The sequence below is a fragment of the Lemur catta genome, chromosome 18, assembly GCF_020740605.2.
Source record: "Lemur catta isolate mLemCat1 chromosome 18, mLemCat1.pri, whole genome shotgun sequence".
NCBI classification, from domain to species: domain Eukaryota; kingdom Metazoa; phylum Chordata; class Mammalia; order Primates; family Lemuridae; genus Lemur; species Lemur catta.
In genome coordinates, this window is record NC_059145.1 from 40383630 (window position 1) to 40401704 (window position 18075).

The 18075-nt window shown below is 38.5% G+C and overlaps 1 protein-coding gene across 1 annotated transcript in view; it reads left to right on the forward strand.

Moving 5' to 3' along the window:
• SMARCC1 (SWI/SNF related, matrix associated, actin dependent regulator of chromatin subfamily c member 1) overlaps nucleotides 1–18075 on the forward strand; it is a 144848-nt gene that overhangs the window by 28274 nt on the left and 98499 nt on the right. Inside the window, exons 6-8 of the mRNA XM_045530371.1 lie at nucleotides 5173–5242; nucleotides 8990–9059; nucleotides 12472–12547. Of these exons, the coding sequence (XP_045386327.1) occupies nucleotides 5173–5242; nucleotides 8990–9059; nucleotides 12472–12547 (216 nt within the window). The remainder of the gene's footprint in view (nucleotides 1–5172; nucleotides 5243–8989; nucleotides 9060–12471; nucleotides 12548–18075) is intronic.

Genomic DNA, 18075 nt, shown 5'->3' on the forward strand with positions numbered 1-18075 from the left:
CACACCCGGCCCTATTTAATTATTTTTGAGACATGGTCTTGGTCTGTCACTCAGGGTGGAGTGCAGTGGCACAATAATAGCTCACAGCAGCTTTGAACTTTTGGGCTCTAATGATCCTCCAGCCTTAGGCTCCTGAGTAGCTAGGACTATAGGCATGTGCCACCACACCCAGCTGATTTTTCTGTTTTTTGTAGAGATGAGGTCTTGCTTTATTGCCCAGGCTGGTCTTCAACTCCTGGCCTCAAGAGATCCTCCCACCTCTGCCTCCTAAAGTGCTGGTGTTACAGGTGTGAGCCACTGCTTTCAATCTCTTCTGCCATCTTAATCTCCTTCCTCTTATTTCACCTGAGGCTAAGACTTTGGGTATTTAGTATATGTAGGTTTATGATTACATGTGGCTAAACTTTACTCAAACCCATGACATACCTAGCTAAGGAGACCCAAGTAGGAGGTAATTCTGAAACCTCATTTATGTGATAGTTTTAGCAATCCTTAGGATTAAGCTGAAAAGTCTCACGAAATATCTTTTTTTTTCTGCCACCAAAAGAGATTACCAGTTGAATTATGTTTTAGCATTTAGTAAATTATTTTGCTTGTTCTGAAAGTGACTGTTTCTAATGCTCTCTACAATTGTAGATTTAGTAGTCTTTTATATATGACATCCCTGCCAAAGTGAAAGGTAATTTAATTATGCTGTTAGATCAGGTTGTCTGAAATCCATTTTCTTTTTTACAAGTTTTATAACTTTGAATATATCACTTAACCTTCTTTTCTCCCTTGGAGCACCTATTTATTGGAGTGACTGTCAAATGTGCCTTAATTACATGTGCAAAGTTAAGAGGGCAGAAATGCAATAAATCAACTCTCTCCTTTCAAGCCGAAATTAGCTACTCTATTTGCAATCAAATCGTGTTGGAAAGAGTTCATTTATTTTCCTACAGGTTTTTCCTGAATATTTAGCTATCTTTTTTTTTTTTTTTTTTTTTCAATTTTTTTTTTCTTTCTGAGACAGTATGCCTGTGTTGCCCAAACTGGAATGCAATGACATGATCAAAGGACGCTATAATAGCAAACTCCTGGGCTCAAGCAATTGGCCTTCCTCAGCCTCCCAAGTAGCTAGGATTATAGGCATGTGTTACTATGCCTGGCTAATTTTTATATGAATAATTTTTTGTAGAGAAGTCTCACTATATTGCCCATGCTGTTCTCAAAATACCTGTCCTCAAGCAATCCTGCCTTGGCCTCCTGAAGTTCTGGGATTATCCGTGTAAGCCACCACGTGCAGTCCTTAGCCGTCATATTTTGTGCCTTTAGTGATTGTTTCCTAGGGCTGTGTTCCACAGGGATGCAAGGGTCTCAGTGGTTTCATAGAATCTTAGGAAAGAGACCTTAAGAGGTAATAATATAGTGCCATAATTGGGTACTGATTATCAGGCCTTTACTTAAGCATTTTAAATACATTAACAGCTCACGCTGAGCACTTACAGTGTTCCTATCACTATTCTTAGTTTATTGCATGTTAATATTTCATTAAATATGAAATGTCTGATTTTGAACCAAAGGTGTAGTTTGTTATATCTCAAACAAGAAGCAGTACAATTAAGCAAAATATGTGCCTAAATTATCTACATAGTTTTGCCATCTTAATGGTAGCTTGTTTATGCCAGCACTGAAGAAGCCTAAGGAGCAAGTTGCAATGAAATCACAAAAGGCATTTTCCACAGCTTGTTGAGAATTGAACTTTTTTCCTTGCAAGAAGTGGTAGTCAGTTGGTGCAAGGTCTAGTGAATATGGTCAATGACAGAGAGTTTCCAAGTCCAGGCTCTGTAGTTTGAGCAGCATTGTCTTTTGTGACATATGGTCTTGCAAGAGGATTGGCTGGTGTCTGTTGACCAATCTCAGCTGCTTAATCATAAGCATCCTCATCATGTCATCCAGTTGGTTGCAGTAGACATTTGCCGTAATCGACTGACCAGGTGTCATGAAGCTGTAGTGGACAATACCAGTGCTGGACGACCAAACAGACACCATTAGCTTTTTGTGATGAATATTTGGTTTTGGACTGTGTTTCGAGCTTCATCTTTATCCAGCCATTGTGTAGCCATTGTGCCGAATGCTTGGGATTGTCAGAAAGAATCCATTTTCATCCCATGTAATCATACGGTGTAGGTACCTTTATGTCATGACAGCAAGGAAAGGCAGGCTTCAAGACGATTTCTCTTTTGATGCTCATTTAATTCATGGGGTACACATATATCCAGCTTCTTTACTTTGCCCATTTGTTTCAAATGGCCCAGTATTACTGGAATAGTAATGGCAAACCTTGCAGCTAATTCACACGTAGGTTGAGATGGATTCGCTTCCACTACAGCTTTCAACTCTTTATTATCCATCTTGGTCTCAGGTTACTCACATGGCTCATTTTCAAGATTAAAATCACCACAGCAAAACTTCTCAAACCATTGACATACTGTACGTTCATTAACCACATCCTTTGCAAACACTTCGTTAACATTTTGAGCTCTCTGCACTGCATTGGTTCCATGATGGAATCTCATATTCAGCAATAACATGAATTTTTGACTTACCCATGGTTTCACAAAAATGGCTCTAAAATTTTTTTTGGAAAGATAATGACAAGACAAAACATGCATTTGGAAGAATGAAGATTTATCTTCACGATAAAAACAAAACAAAAAAATAGTAAATGTGAAAGTGAAATGTCAGAGATACTAGCTGTCAAACCTAGTACTTAAGGAAATGGGACATTTCATACTTAATAACCTAATATTAACCCAGTCCTACAAAATTCTTATGATAGAGGTATTATTTTATTATTCCATTTCATGGAAGTCACCGAAGCATAAAAAACTTGTCCCATATTATGCAAGTAGTAAATTATACAGCTGAGGTTCACAGTCAGGCCTGTCTGATGGACTGCAGAGGCCAAGGTCCTAGACACTGTGCTATTCCGTTTTCTCACACTCACTGGATGTTGATACCTCTCTGCAACCTGTTCAAAAGCTATTCAAAAATGTGTTTGGCTGGGCTTGGTGGCTCCTGCCTGTAAGCTTAGCACTTTGGCAGTCTTAGGAAGGAGGCTTGAGGCCTGCAGTTTGAGACCAGCCTGGGCAACAGAGCAAGACCTCATCCCTAAAAAAACAGAAAAATTAGCCAGGTGTTTTGGCACCCACCTGTAGTCCCAGCAGTTCAGGAGACTGAGGCAGCGGGATCACTTGAGCCCAGGAGTTTGGGGTTGCAGTGAGCTATGATGACTCTACTGCATTGTAGCCCGTGCAACAGAGTGAGACCTTGTCTTTAAAGAAAACCAAAACACAAAAATATTCTTGAACAGTTCTAGTAAATGAGAGTTCTTACCTTATGAGGCAGGTAACTCATCTTTTTTCAGCTCTAAATTTTTGAATTCTAGAATGTTACCCAGGTAGCACATTATGTTTTTCTGAATGTAATAATCAGTAAATACACAGGCATACCTGTTTTATTGTACTTTGCTTCATTGACATTTGTAGATGCTGTGTTAAAAAAAAAAACCCAACAAATTGAAGGTTTATGAAAACCCTATGTTGAGCAAATCTGTTGGCGTATTTGCCCCAACAGCACGTACTTACTTTATGCCTCTTTGTCATGTTTTGGCAATTCTCTTAATATTTCAGACCTTTTCATTATTATTATATCTGTATGGTGATCTGTGATCAGTGATCTTTGGTGTTACTATTGTATTTGTTTTGAGGTGCCACAGACCATGCCCATAGATCATGGTGAACTTAATAAATGTTGTGTATGTTTTTACTGCTTTTCTGACTGTTCCACTGCCTGGCCATTCTCCTGTCTCTCTCTACTTCCTCTAGCCTCTCTGTATTTCCTCAGATACAAAAATATTGAGGCCAGAGGGGGTGGCTCACGCCTGTAATCCTAGCACTCTGGGAGGCTGAGATGGGAGGATCACTTGAGGTCAGGAGTTCGAGACGAGCCTGAGGAGAGAGGAGTGAGACCCCGTTTCTGCTAAAAAGAGAGAGAGAGAGAGAGAGAGAATAAATTAGCCAGGCAACTAAAATAGAAAAAATTAGCTGGGCTTGGTGGTGTGTGCCTATATTCCCAGCTATTTGGGAGTCTGAGGCAGGAGGATCGCTTGAGCCCAGGAGTTTGAGGTTGCTGTGAGCTAGGCTGATGCCAGGGCATTCTAGCCTGGGCAACAGAGCGATACTCTGTCTCCAAAAAACAAAATAAAACAAAACAAAAACACATGAATATTGAATTAGGCCAGTTAATAACCCTACAATAGCCTGTGAGGTTTCCAGTGAAAGGAAGAGTCGTACATCTTTTACTTTAAATCAAAAGGTAGAAATAGTTAAGCTTAATGAGAAGGCATGTCCAAAGCCAAGATAGGCTCAAAGTTTGGTCTGTTGTTCCAGTTAGCCAAGTTGTGACTGCAGAGGAAAAGTTCCTGAAGAAAATTGAGTGCTAATTTGGTGACTTTGGAGTTATTTTAAGAATTATTTAGAAGTACTCATATTATAGATATGGATACCCAGACAGGGGTTCATAGAGAATTAGCTAAGAGCTACATCAGAGCTACATAAATAAGTTTTCTATGCAGCAGTATAAACTGTGTATTTTTTTTTTTTTTTTTGAGACAGAGTCTCGCTTTGTTGCCCGGGCTAGAGTGAGTGCCGTGGCGTTAGCCTAGCTTACAGCAACCTCAAACTCCTGGGCTTAAGCGATCCTACTGCCTCAGCCTCCTGAGCAGCTGGGACTACAGGCATGCGCCACCATGCCCGGCTAATTTTTTCTATATAGATTTTTAGTTGGCCATATAATTTCTTTCTATTTTTAGTAGAGACGGGGTCTCGCTCTTGCTCAGGCTGGTCTTGAACTGCTGACCTCGGGCAATCCACCCGCCTCGGCCTCCCAGAGTGCTAGGATTACAGGCGTGAGCCACCACGCCCGGCCTAAACTGTGTAGACATTTTTTTTTTTTTTTGGTATTTTCTTATTAATCACTATTCCTTTATACTACAAAAAATGACTATTGTAGTTTTATAATGTAAGTAAAACAGTGCCTTTAATATGTCTTATGGAATTTGTATCTAGCATCTCATAGTTTGTGTGCTGTGTGCTTGGTTTTAATGTAATTTGTTTATTTGCTTTCCAGGGGACATTTACTGATGAGAAGTCAAAAGCTTCCCACCATATTTATCCTTATTCTTCCTCACAAGAGGATGGTAAGTTAGTTTTTAGTTGTGAACTGATAAAGTAATATGTCATATCATAGGGATTTTACCAAGTTTTTGTTTTTACCAATTTTTTGGGTTTTTGTTTTGTTTTGGTTTTTTGTTTGTTTTTTTAAGAGACAGTGTCTTTCTCTGTGGCCCAGGCTAGAATGTAGTGGCTCAGTCATAGCTCACCATAACCTCAAACTCCTGACCTCAAGTTATCCATCCTCTTGACTTGGCCTTCCAAAGTACTGGGATTACAGGTGTGAGTCTGGCCTTTCATTAGCTTTTTCAAGGAGACTCAAGTATTAAATAAATTACACAGGTTATTTAAAATATGTATATATTTTAATGGAGAATTATACCTCCTCCACTTTTCTTTTTGCTTAATTGGGCTAAGCAACCTAATTTTGTGCTAACTTGCTAACCATTAGACTTTTATTTCTTTTTTCTTCTTTTTTTTTTTATTCTTTTGTTTTATTAAATTCCTTAACACAAGGTACTTTGTTAGTATGGACTTTTATTTCTTTGGTAGTCATTCAGTTGTTAAGACTAGGCATGCCTTATGTATTAACCTTGTTAATGTTTACTGTGTTTCTTGTGTTACGAAAATTAACAGTCATTGTAACATGGATGAATATCTTTGAGGGAGAAAACAATTTACTGGCTGTCTAAACAGGGCCTGACAGCAATTTACTAGCTTAGTTAATGTATGTGGTTTGATTTTGGATCTTCAACTCTGCTGTTGTGAAAGTTAATTTTGTTAGTTGCCAGAGTTTATGAGATACATGGAAACTGACTTGGGCTAACGATTCTTTCATTCTTTCAAAGGACTGAATCGAAAAGCATAATATAAATTAACAAATTTAGAATGAGAAAAGATCTTCTACAGGGATGTAACAATCAAATCTTCTGATAAACACAACCTCTCCCTGCAGGATATCTACATGATAAGCCAAATTATATCAAATTTGAGTGGCTCATTACCTGCTACTGATTATTTTGTCCTGACTAGCAATGCATAGTTATGGTAGAAGTCAGTATCAAAAGAAAAGGCAAGGCCGAGTGTGGTGGCTCATGCCTGTAATCCTAGCACTCTGGGAGGCCGAGGTGGGAGGATTGCTTCGGGTCAGGAGTTCGAGACTAGCCTGAGCAAGAATGAGACCCTGTCTCTACTAAAACCAAAAAGAAATTAGCCAGACGACTAAAAAAAATAGAAAAAATTAGCTGGGCGTGGTGGCACACGCCTATAGTCTCAGATACTCGGGAGGCTGAGGCAGGAGGATTGCTTGAGCCCAGGAGTTTGAGGTTGCTGTGAGATAGGATGATGCCAGGACACTCTAGTTGGGGTAACAGAGCAAGACTCTGTCTCTGAAAAAAACAAAAACAAACAAACAAAAAAACTAGACAATCCCAGCCAGGCACAGCAACTCAGGCCTGTAATTGTAGCTCTTTGGGAGGCTGAGATCAGAGGATTGGTTGAGCCCAGGAGTTCAAGGCCAGCCTGGGCAACATAAGAGCCTGTTTTTAGAAAAAATTAAAAAATTAATCTGGTGGGGTGCGCCTGAAATCCCAGCTCAGCAGGCTGAGGTGAGAGGATCCCTTGAGCTCAGGAGTTTGAGGTGGCAGTGAGCTATGATTATGTCAGTACACTCCAGCCTGAGTTACAGAGAAAGACCCTGTTTCCACAAAAAAAAAAAAAAAAGAAAAGAAAAAGATACTCCCTATGTTTTTTAAATACATTGCTAAATAATCCATGGGTCAAAACTATGTTAAGAAATAGAAAATAAGAACAAATAAAACCTAACGAAAAAAAAAAAAAGAGCAAATGTTAATGAAGTAGAAAATAGAGAGGCTGAGCATGGTGGCTCACATTTGTAATTCCAGCATTTTGGGAGGTCAAAGGCGGAAAGACTGCTTGAGCACTGGAGTTCCAGACCCCATCTCTATAAAAAATAGAAAAATTTGCTCCACGTGATGGCATGCACCTGTAGTCCCAGCTACTCAGGAGGATGGCTTGAGCCCAGGAGTTCAAGGCTGCAGTGAGCTATGGTCATGCCACTCCACTCCATCCTGGGTTACAGAGCAAGACCTTGTGGTTTGTGTATACGTGTGCATGCACACACACAATAGAATGCTCAGCAATGTCAGAAATGGTTCTTAGAAAAGACTAGTAAGGTTATTAAAGCTTGGTGCAGTGGCGTGTGTCTGTATTCATTCCCACTTACTCTGGAGGCCGAGTTGGGAGGATCGCCTGAAGCCAGGACTTCGAGGTTGTAGTGGTGTGTGATGAATGTACCTGGGAATAGCCACTGCACCCAGCTTCGGGAATGCAGCAAGATCCCATCTCTTTAAAGAAAAAAAAGAGAGAGAAAGATTAATTAGAAGAAGAGTAAAATATCCTAAATGTAACTCAGCTTCCAGAGTAGCTGGGACCATAGGAGTGAACATCTATACCTGGCTATTTATTTTTTTATTTTTTGTGAAGACAGGGTGTTGCTCTATTGCTTAGACTGGTCTTGAATCCCTGTACTCAAGCAGTCCTCCTGCCTCGATCCCCCAAAGTGCCAGGAATTATAGGTGTGAGCCATCACGCTTAGCCTTATTTTTTTTTTATTGGTATATAATTGTACCTGTTTTGAGGGGGTGGGTATGTGTGGTATTTTGATTCATGTGTAGTGATCAAATGAGGGTTTTGGGAATTATCCATCACCTGAAACACTTTATTTTGGAAACATTTTAATTTTTCTTTTCTAGGTATTTTAAATTATACAATAAATTATTGTTATTATATTAACTGTATATTCTTATTATCTGTATTCTTGTTGCTCTGACATTTTGAGGCCTGTGGAGATATTTCCCTTTTGAGGGTTAGCTAATTCCTAACGATATTAACTTACCCAGGAGTACATCTTTCATAATTATACCAAACACTTTGAGTATATAACCTCAACCATCTTTTTATCTGACTCTCGTACACCAAACCAATATTTCCACTTTCCTGAGTCATCCCAGGGACAGATACCAGGGAATTAGATTACAACCTCTGTGCTCCAGTGCCCCTCGGAATTATTCAATGTAGCCCATCCTATACTGTTACTCTGCCCTGTGTTGCCTTTCTTGTGGGAACCCCAGTAAATGCTTTGGCCTAACTTTTTCCTCATTCCTGTCTTCTGCCTCCTGGCTATTCTGATGCTTCTCCGTCGCCCTGCGTGGTGTGTTTTTCCTGCTCTTGGGAAATAAAAGTAATAATAAATTCTTTTGTCAATGACATTGGCCTTTGTCTGTTGTCACTCAGTCACACCTCTGTAAATTAAATCCTAGGTATAAATTTAGTACATGTAGGAAGAATGTAAGTTTACATCCCTTATACCGTTAGTTATTTCTGGTGTTGGGAAATTTACCAAACAATCAGTGCCCAAATCTTTTTCTGTCAACGTCAGCTGTAATTAAGATGGATATCTTTTTTTCTTTCCATCATGAAGATGAGCAGTCTGGCCAGATAAGGTGGCTCATGCCTGTAATCCTAGCACTTTGGGAGGCTGAGATGGGAGGATCATTTGAGGCCTGGAGTTCGAGACTAGCCTGAGCAATATAGTGAGACCCCATTTAAAAAAAGCCAGAAAAATTAGCTGGTCATGGTGGTACATGACTGTATGTATATGTGTGTATATGTATATTTTGTAATATATCTATATAAATAATTATATTTATAAATTAGTTTGACTAAAGTTGTTTTTCCTTTTTCCTTTTCAGAAGAATGGTTGAGACCAGTGATGAGAAAAGACAAGCAGGTGTTAGTGCACTGGGGTTTTTACCCTGACAGGTAATATAGATACATTATAAGATCTGGTATAATGATTTTTGTGAAAGCATGTCTTGCTTATTTACATATAGTTTTATTTTCTGAGTAGTGACAACTTTGTTGATTTATTTAGTCATTGTTCTTTATTGAGTTTTTTCTTCCATTTTTTAGTGATGAGGTCTCTGTTCTACTCAGGCTGAAGAGCAATGGTGTGATCATAACTCACTGCAGCCTTGAGCTCCTGGGCTAAAGTGATCCTCCTCCTGCCTCAGTCTCCTGAGTAGCTGGGACTACAGGCGCATGCCACCATGCCTGGCTAATTTAAAAACTTTTTTTTTTTTTTGGAGACAGAGTCTCGCTCTATTGCCCGGGCTAGAGTGCAGTGGCATCAGCCTAGCTCACAGCAACCTCAAACTTCTGGGCTTAAGCAATCCTTCTGCCTCAGCCTCCCAAGTAGCTGGGACTACAGGCATGCACCACCATGCCTGGCTAATTTTTTTTTATATATATATATATTTTTTAGCTGTCCAAATCATTTCTTTCTATTTTTAGTAGAGACGGGGTCTCACTCTTGCTCAGGCTGGTCTCGAACTCCTGAGCTCAAGCAATCCTCCCGCCTCGGCCTCCCAGAGTGCTAGGATTACAGGCGTGAGCCACTGCGCCTGGCCAAACGTTTTTTTTCTTTTTTTTATCAGGACAGGGTCTCAAGATGTTGCCCAGTATTCCCACCTCAGCCTTCTAAAATGCTAGGATTGTAGGTGTGAGCCACCATGCCCAGCCTATACAGTCTTTTTATACAGATTGAGTTAATTACAACTACATTAAGTCAGCTTTGTAATCATCCTCTTCTGAATCATAATTGACAACTTTAAATTGAACTAACTCAAGTGATTCTGCTGCCTCGGCCTCCTGAATAGCTGAGACTACAGGTGTTCACCACTGTGCTCAGCTTATTTAATTATTTTTGAGACAGAGTCTTTCTCTGTTCCTCAGGCTAGAGTGCAGTGGCGTCATCATAGCTCACTGCAACCTTGAACTGAGCTCAGGTGATTCTCCTACTTCAGCCTCTAGAGTAGCTAGGACTGTAGGCATGTGCCGCCACAGCTGGCTAATTTTTAAATTTTTTTTATAGAAATGAGTGAGGCCTCAGTATGTTGCTCAGGCTGCCAGGTTACTTTTTAAATAATAACACTTGAATAAGTGCTTTCTATATGTAAAGCACTCTGGTCTTAAGTCTTCAAGTCCGTAACCTTTCAATGTTACAACAACTATCGTGGGAAAGCAGTTTGCCCTTTGAAACACTTAGATGAAAACTCAACTTTATGATGATAAGCTATATGTATAGGGGTGATAGAACTTTTATCACATACTGTAAGATATACTAGCCTGATCACTAAACTTTTCCTTATGTATCAAATAAGATGTAGTAGCTGGCTCAGGCCTTGTCTTCTCAAGGAGCTTTGTTAGTTTACTTTTAAAAATTAACTATGGACTGTACACTGACTTGTACTTATGTTTTCTAATTGAGACTTGAAGAATATAAGGATATATCGGGCGTGGTGGCTCACGCCTGTAATCCTAGCACTCTTGGAGGCTGAGGCGGGCAGATCGTTTGAGCTCAGGAGTTCGAGACCAGCCTGAGTAAGAGTGAGATCCCGTCTCTACTAAAAAAATAGAAAGAAATTAGCTGGACAACTAAAAATATATAGAAAAAATTATCCGGGCATGGTGGTGCATGCCTGTAGTCCCAGCTACTCAGGAGGCTGAGGCAGAAGAATTGCTTGAGCCCAGGAGCTTGAGGTTGCTGTGAGCTAGGCTGACACCATGGCACACTAGCCTGGGCAACAAAGTGAGACTCTTGTCTCGAAAATTAAAAAAAATATATATATATATAAGGATATTGGTTTTTTTTCTCATTATTATAATTTTTACTTGGTATACTTAATTAATTGGAAAAGGAACTATTTTTCTGGCTCATGTTTTAGTGTTCCTAGAAACCTTACCAGAGTGCTATAATACAGAGTTGTCCTGGTTTCACATGCTTTTGAACTGACTTCTGAGTAGTGGCTAAAGAAAGCCAATACTTTTTGTATTTTCATTTCATTTAGATGTTACTTGGTTTTATAATTATTTATTGGTCAGTATGTTGACATTAACAAGGTTTTAATTTGGTAGGCAGTTTTATGCTTATTTCAACATTGTGTTGGGGTAGGTGGAGTGATTTATATTAGTGCGTTGGGGCTCATTGGTAAGAGGATCTTTGAGCAAAGAGATGTGAAGAAATGAGGAAGTGAGCTATATGGGTATGTAGGCAGTGGGAAGCATTCCAGGCAGTAGGAAGCAGTATGTGTAAAGTATATGCAGGCTCAGTGGCACATGTGGGAATAATGTCAGTATATTCTGTGTGGCTCAAGCGTAAAATGAGTAAAGAGTGAAGACTGGGAGATAGGGTCAGATTTGCAGTCATAGGACCAGATCTTAATGCCTTGTCAAGCCACTGTTGGGATTTTGATTTTCTCTCTGATTAGCTGGGGGCTTTTAGAAGATTTTGAGAGTGGAGTTATGTGGCCCAACTTAGTTTTCAAAAAGATCACTATGATTGCCATGTGAAAAATGGACCCTTGAGAGGGCCAATGGCAAAAGTAGGGGACAGCAGTGAGTAGAGTAGAGAGGGAAGAAGTATATAGATTTTAGACATACTTTAAAGGTAGAGCTGGTAGAATTTGCTGATGATTTGATTATAGAAAGTGACATCAAGGATGTTTCCAAGGATTTTGGCTTGAACAGCTGGAAAGATGGAGTTGTCACTGAAATAGGAATGATTGGCTAGAGTACATTGTTGGATCTGAGGTAGCATTGCAAGTTGTGGTTTGAGTATGTTAGGTTTGGAATGCTTGCTGGGCGTTTAAGAGGAGATGTGGAATTGGCTGTTGGATTTGAGTTCAGAATTCAGAGAAGAGGACAGATAAAAAATTTGAAGTCATCAGTATATATTTGAAGTCATAGAAATGAATGAAATCACTGAGAAAAGATTTTTACAAAAACTGAGCTCCGGGTCCTTTGAATGTTTGAAGATGTTTGTCACAAAGACTAGAAACTGGCAACAGAGACTGAAGAGAGGCTAGTGACGAGAAGGAATACCAGGAGATAGTACTGTTGTAGAGGCCAAGTAAGGGAAATGCCTTAAGGAAAGAGCAATCAGCTGTTTAAAATTCTCTGGACTGAGGCTTGAACTTTGGGTTTAGGGATATGAAGGTTACTGGTGACTTCTGCAGAGGGATTTTTTTGACAGAGTGGTAAAGACAAAAGTGTCTGATAACTTGATATTACTGGGTCCTGATAGTATTTGTAAAATGTATTGTTACTGTTTATAAGAGTCTTTATAATGAATGAACTTTGATTCTACTTTTCATTTTTTCCATTTTATTCATAGTTATGATACTTGGGTCCATAGTAATGATGTTGATGCTGAAATTGAAGATCCACCAATTCCAGAAAAGCCATGGAAGGTGAATGATATTTTTAAAAAATTATTCTTATATAATCTATTAGCTCTTTTCAGCTCTTTTTAAGGAGATACAGAATGATGATTTCCCTTTCTTATCATTCATTTAAGAGATATCCACAGCTATGAAGACCTCATTATCTAGGTCTTAGATGAAATGTCTATGGTGATGTTTGAGGAAAATCCAAAGCAAGCTGGGTTGTGGTTTGAGATAGGTGAGAGAAGAGTGTGAGGAGTAGAGTTTAACATTATTATTGATGTTATTTAGGAAGCCTGGAAGCAGTGCCTGCATGAGTTTTTGTATGATACAGACTTATTTTATTAATTGTTTCTATTATAATGAGTCGAGTTTATGCATTGACTTCTTTTTCAACTTTTGATGTGGGAATAATTTTTAAAGTTACAAGAATAGAACAAAACAAAGTACGTTGTGCCCTTCTCCCAGATTCCCCTATTTTTAACTATTTCAGGAAATTCATTCTTTTTTTTTTTTTTTGGAGACAGTCTCCCTCTGTTGCCCGGGCTAGAGTGCCGAGGTGTCAAGCCTAGCTCACAGCAACCTCAGACTCCTGGGCTTAAGTGATCCTACTGCCTCAGCCTCCCAAGTAGCTGGGACTACAGGCATGCCTGGCTAATTTTTTCTATATATATATTTTAGTTGACCAGATAATTTCTTTCTATTTTTAGTAGAGACAGGGTCTCGCTCTTGCTCAGGCTGGTCTCGAACTCCCGACCTCGAGCAATCCACCCGCCTCGGCCTCCCAGAGTGCTAGGATTACAGGTGTGAGCCACCGTGCCCAGCCAATGCATCAAAATTTTTAGTCAAAGTAGTAAAGCGTTTCCCTGTCTCAAGTTACTTGTTGAGGAATTCACCACTGTTTTCTTGTAGCGTTTGTTTAGTTTCACTTTTTACATTTAAACCTCTAATCTATTTTGAATTTATTCTCATGTATGATTTAATAAATAGATCTCATTGTGATTTTTTCAGATGGCTGTCTAATTACGTATAGCTGTATACGTTATGTATCCATTTATTTAAGGAAACCACCTTTGTCTCATTGATTTGACATCCCAGCTGCACTGTATACAGTTGTTTCTCTATATTCATGGGAGATTGGTTGCAAGACCTTCCCCCGCCCCACCATGTATCCCAAAATCCACAGATGCTCAAGTTCTTTCTATAAAGTGGTGTAGTATTTACATATAACCCATGTGCATTCTCCTGTATACTTTCAATCTGCGATTCCCAACCCCACAGACTGCTATTGGTCCATGGCCTGTTAGTAACCGGGTCACACAGCAGGAGGTGAGTGGCAGCTGACCAAGTGAAGCTTCACCTCCCATCTGATCATCTGCGGCATTAGATTCTCATAGGAGCTCAAATTCTCCTGTAACCTGCACAGCTGAGGGATCTGGGTTGGACATTCATTATGAGAATCTATTACCTGTGATCCAAGGTGGAGCTAAGGGGGTGATGCTAGTGGAGGGAGCGGCTGCAAATACAGATTATCATTATCAGAGAGGTTTGACTGCACAGAGACCATAATAAATCAGTTGCTTGCAGACTCATATCAAAACTGTATCAGTGGGTAGCAAGTGCAATTAAGCTGCATCTGGTGGCAGGCTTATAGTGTATATTACAATGTACTAATAATAGAAATAAAGTGCACAATAAATGTAATGTCCTTTGAATCATCCTGAAACCATCATAACTTCTTCCCGACCCATGGAAAAATTATCTTCCATGAAACCGGTCCCTGGTGCCAAAAAGGATTGGGACTGCTGCTTTAAATCATCTCTAGAGTACGTGTAATACCTAATACAATGTAAATGATATGTAAGTAGTTGTTATACTGTAGTTTAGGGAATAATGACAAGAAAAAAAAGTCCTGTTCAGTGCAGACACAACCATTCACTCATCCCTGTCACTCTCTAATATTTTTTATCTACAGTTGTTTCAATCCACGGTGTAACACTAATGGATACAGAAGGCTGATTATATAGATTTCTATATGTAGTTGAGTTAAACATATTCTATGAATATTGCATATGTAATGTTTTCACTTTTAGTTCCTAAGCAGTCCACAATTCATTTCTCATTTCTTCTTTTTCTCCATGAAACTTTCTAAGATACTCCATTATGTATATAGTTTTGTTGTTGTTGTTGTTGTTGTTTTGAGACATGATCTTGCTGTGCTGCCCAAGCTAGAGTACAGCTGTACCATCATAGCTCACTGGAACCTTAAGTTCCTGGGCTCAGGTGATGCTCCTGCCTCAGCCTCCTGAGTAGCTGGGACTACAGGCATGCACCACCATGCCTGGCTAATTTTTTCTATATATATTTTTAGTTGTCCATATAATTTCTTTCTATTTTTAGTAGAGATATAATTTCTTTCTATTTTTAGTAGAGATGGGGTCTTGCTCTTGTTCAGTCTGGTCTTGAACTCCTGAGCTCAAACGATCCACCCACCTCGGGCTCCCAGAGTGTTTCTGCTATTAAAAGAAGTCTTTATATTCATATTCTAAATTATTCATTAGGGAAATGTTAAATTTGTTTCTAACAAAGGTTTAGAAAATTCTTATGTAATATGTAGACAGAGTATTTTTTTTAAATCATTCCATGAGCCATAAAAGTTGGCTTTTGGTTTACAAATAAATGCTTTTCCTGCTTTTACAGAACCAGTGTGAGAAATGTTCCCTTGTGACATTTCTATGACTTACACATTTCTTTTCCTCATGATTTCTGGATATAATTTATTAGAATTCTAAGTGGTGCTATTAAGGAATGGGTTAAGTGTTGTCATTTATTTTTGTTTTTAGGAACATAGAATTACTTTTTTTTTAATTAAAAAATTTTTTTTATTCTTATTTCAGCATATTGTGGGGGTACAAAAGTTTAGGTTACGTATATTGCCCTTACCCCTCCACCTCCACCCCAAGTCAGAGCTTCAAACATGTCCATCCCCTAGATAGTGCGCATCGTACACATTATGTATGTATACACCCATCCCCTCCCCCACCCACATCTGCCCGACTCCCCATCAGTGTTATTCCTAAATGTGTTCTTAGGTGATGATCAGTGAAACCAATTTGATGGTGTAGAATGACTTTTAAAAGTACTCGGGCCAAGTGTGGTAGCTCATGCCTCTAATCCCCCAGCAGTTTGGTAGGCTGAGGCAGAAGAATCACTTGAGGCCAGGTGTTAAAGACCAGCCTGGCAACATTGAGAGACCCCCATCTCTACAAAAAATTAAAAAAAATTAGCTGGGCGAGGTATCTCGTGCCTGTAATCCAGCTACTTGGGAGGCTGAGGTGGGAGGGTTGGTTGAGCCCAGATGTTGGAGTTCACAGGACACTGCACTGCATCCTGGTCAGCACAGCGAGACACTATCACTAAAAGAAAAGAAAAAAAAAAAGGAAAGAAGTAAGGAAATAAACACTGTAGCTGAAAATGCCAAGTCAATAATAAAAACAACTATGCCTTATATCATTAGTTTTCAAACTTTGTTGATATTATAATGTCAGGAAAGCAAAATAAAAAATGATTCCTTCATATATTCAGTTGACATATAACATATTTCATGATAAGTTTAAATGGTTGCTGAGTATGTAGTTTCTATCTCATTGTAAATACTGTGATTTAATGTGTCCCACAAACTCCAAATACATCTGGAATTTATACTCACCATTATCTGGTTTCAAAATATATGAATAATCTCTTCTTAAGAAGTCACATGTGCCATATATTTTCTTTTTGTCCTTGAACCTATAGTTTTGTTTTGCTTACAAGAGAATATTACTCTATTAGCTTTTTTTTATTGAGACAGGATCTTGCTATGTGGCTCAGGCTGGAGTGCAGCCTCAAGCTCCTAGGCTCAAGCAATCTTCCTTTCTTAGCCTCCTGAGTAGCTGGGGCTACAGGTGCATACCACCACACCCAGGTCATTTTTCTTAGTTTTTGTAGAGATGAGGTCTCGGTATGGTGACCAGTCTGGGCTCAAATTTCTGGCTTCAGGTTATCCTCCTGCCTTGGCCTCTCAAAGTGGTGGGATTACTGGTGTGAACTACTGTACCTGGCACAGAATACTTCTTAATGCCTGTAAGTTTTAGCTCTGAATCCTAGGGAAGAAGAGATAATTACGTGTCTTTAGTCAGAAAATTTAAACTGGAATTCTTCTGCTCTTTTTCTGTATTATTTTATAAGACAATGCCCAAATATTGTTTTGTTTTTCTAAAGGAACTATGATTGCTGTGACAAAGGTAGCACTAAATTTTTAAAATTGTGAATGTTAATAATATTTATAAAATATGGATAATTAAAAAAATCACTGTAAAACAAACATGTATAACATTACAATTAACTTCGAAGCAGTCCTTGTGTTAGACCTCTGCCCTGTCTTGTCAGGGATAATCATTATTCTAAACATTCATATTATCTTATTTCCACTATAATTTTACCACGTGTGACATACTATACAAATCCTGTTTATATTTTGCATATCTTAAAAGCTTTGAATATCAGTGGAGTTACATTTTTTTGTGACTTGCCTTTTTGTTCAGCATTACGTTCCTGAGATTTCATCTGTAATACAGGATATAGTAGTAAAAGTAATTTTTTGTGTGAATATCTATAGTATATTCATTGTAATTTGGGTGAATGTGTGGTTTCAACTTCAGAATATTATTATAAACAATGGTGCTGTAAATGTTTTTAAACATTTCTTATTGTATAGGTTCAGAACGGAATTGCTGGGTTAGAAAGCATCCAAACATTCACCTTTTCTAAACAATGCCATACTGTTTCCAAATGGTTGTAAAAATTTATTTTGCTAGGAACATGTAAGTTTTCTGTTTATTCCACATCCTTTCCAATGACTGGTGTTTTCTGTGTTTATAATAATTGCCTATTTCATGTATGCCATATCTTATTGTGGTTTTAATTTGTATTTTAATTATTACTTAATAGTTTTATCATCTTTTTTCATGAATTCTTTGACCTTTGTGTTTGCTTTTCTGTGAAGTGCCTGTTTTCATATTTTGCTCTGTTTTCCACTGCATTGTCTTTTTCATTTTACTTGTAGGTATTCTTTAGATATTCTGGATACTAACCATTGTAAATTTTATCTGTTTTTATATGTTTTCCTAGTGTATCTTTTTGTTTTCCAATCCTGAGCTCATCACAATATTCTCCTACATCATCTGCTAAAAGTTTTTAAATTTTGCCTTTTATATGTAGATCTTTAATCCTTGTGGCATTAGTTTTCTTTATATGTCACTATTACTTCCAACAGCCATTGTTTTTTTTACATATGGTATGTAGGAAAACAATTTTTTCCTCCAAGTGGTGCTTTATCAACTGTCCTTTGAAGGAGGAGAAGTATTGAAGCTGGAGTCCTCTCCCCACCAATCTATGTCAGCTGTATCACATTTTTATATATGTAGTGTCGTGTTCCTGGACTCTATTATTAATTTTATTGGTTATTGTGTTCCTGTGTAGATAATACTTTTGTTTTTTTTAGTGGCATCTTGGCT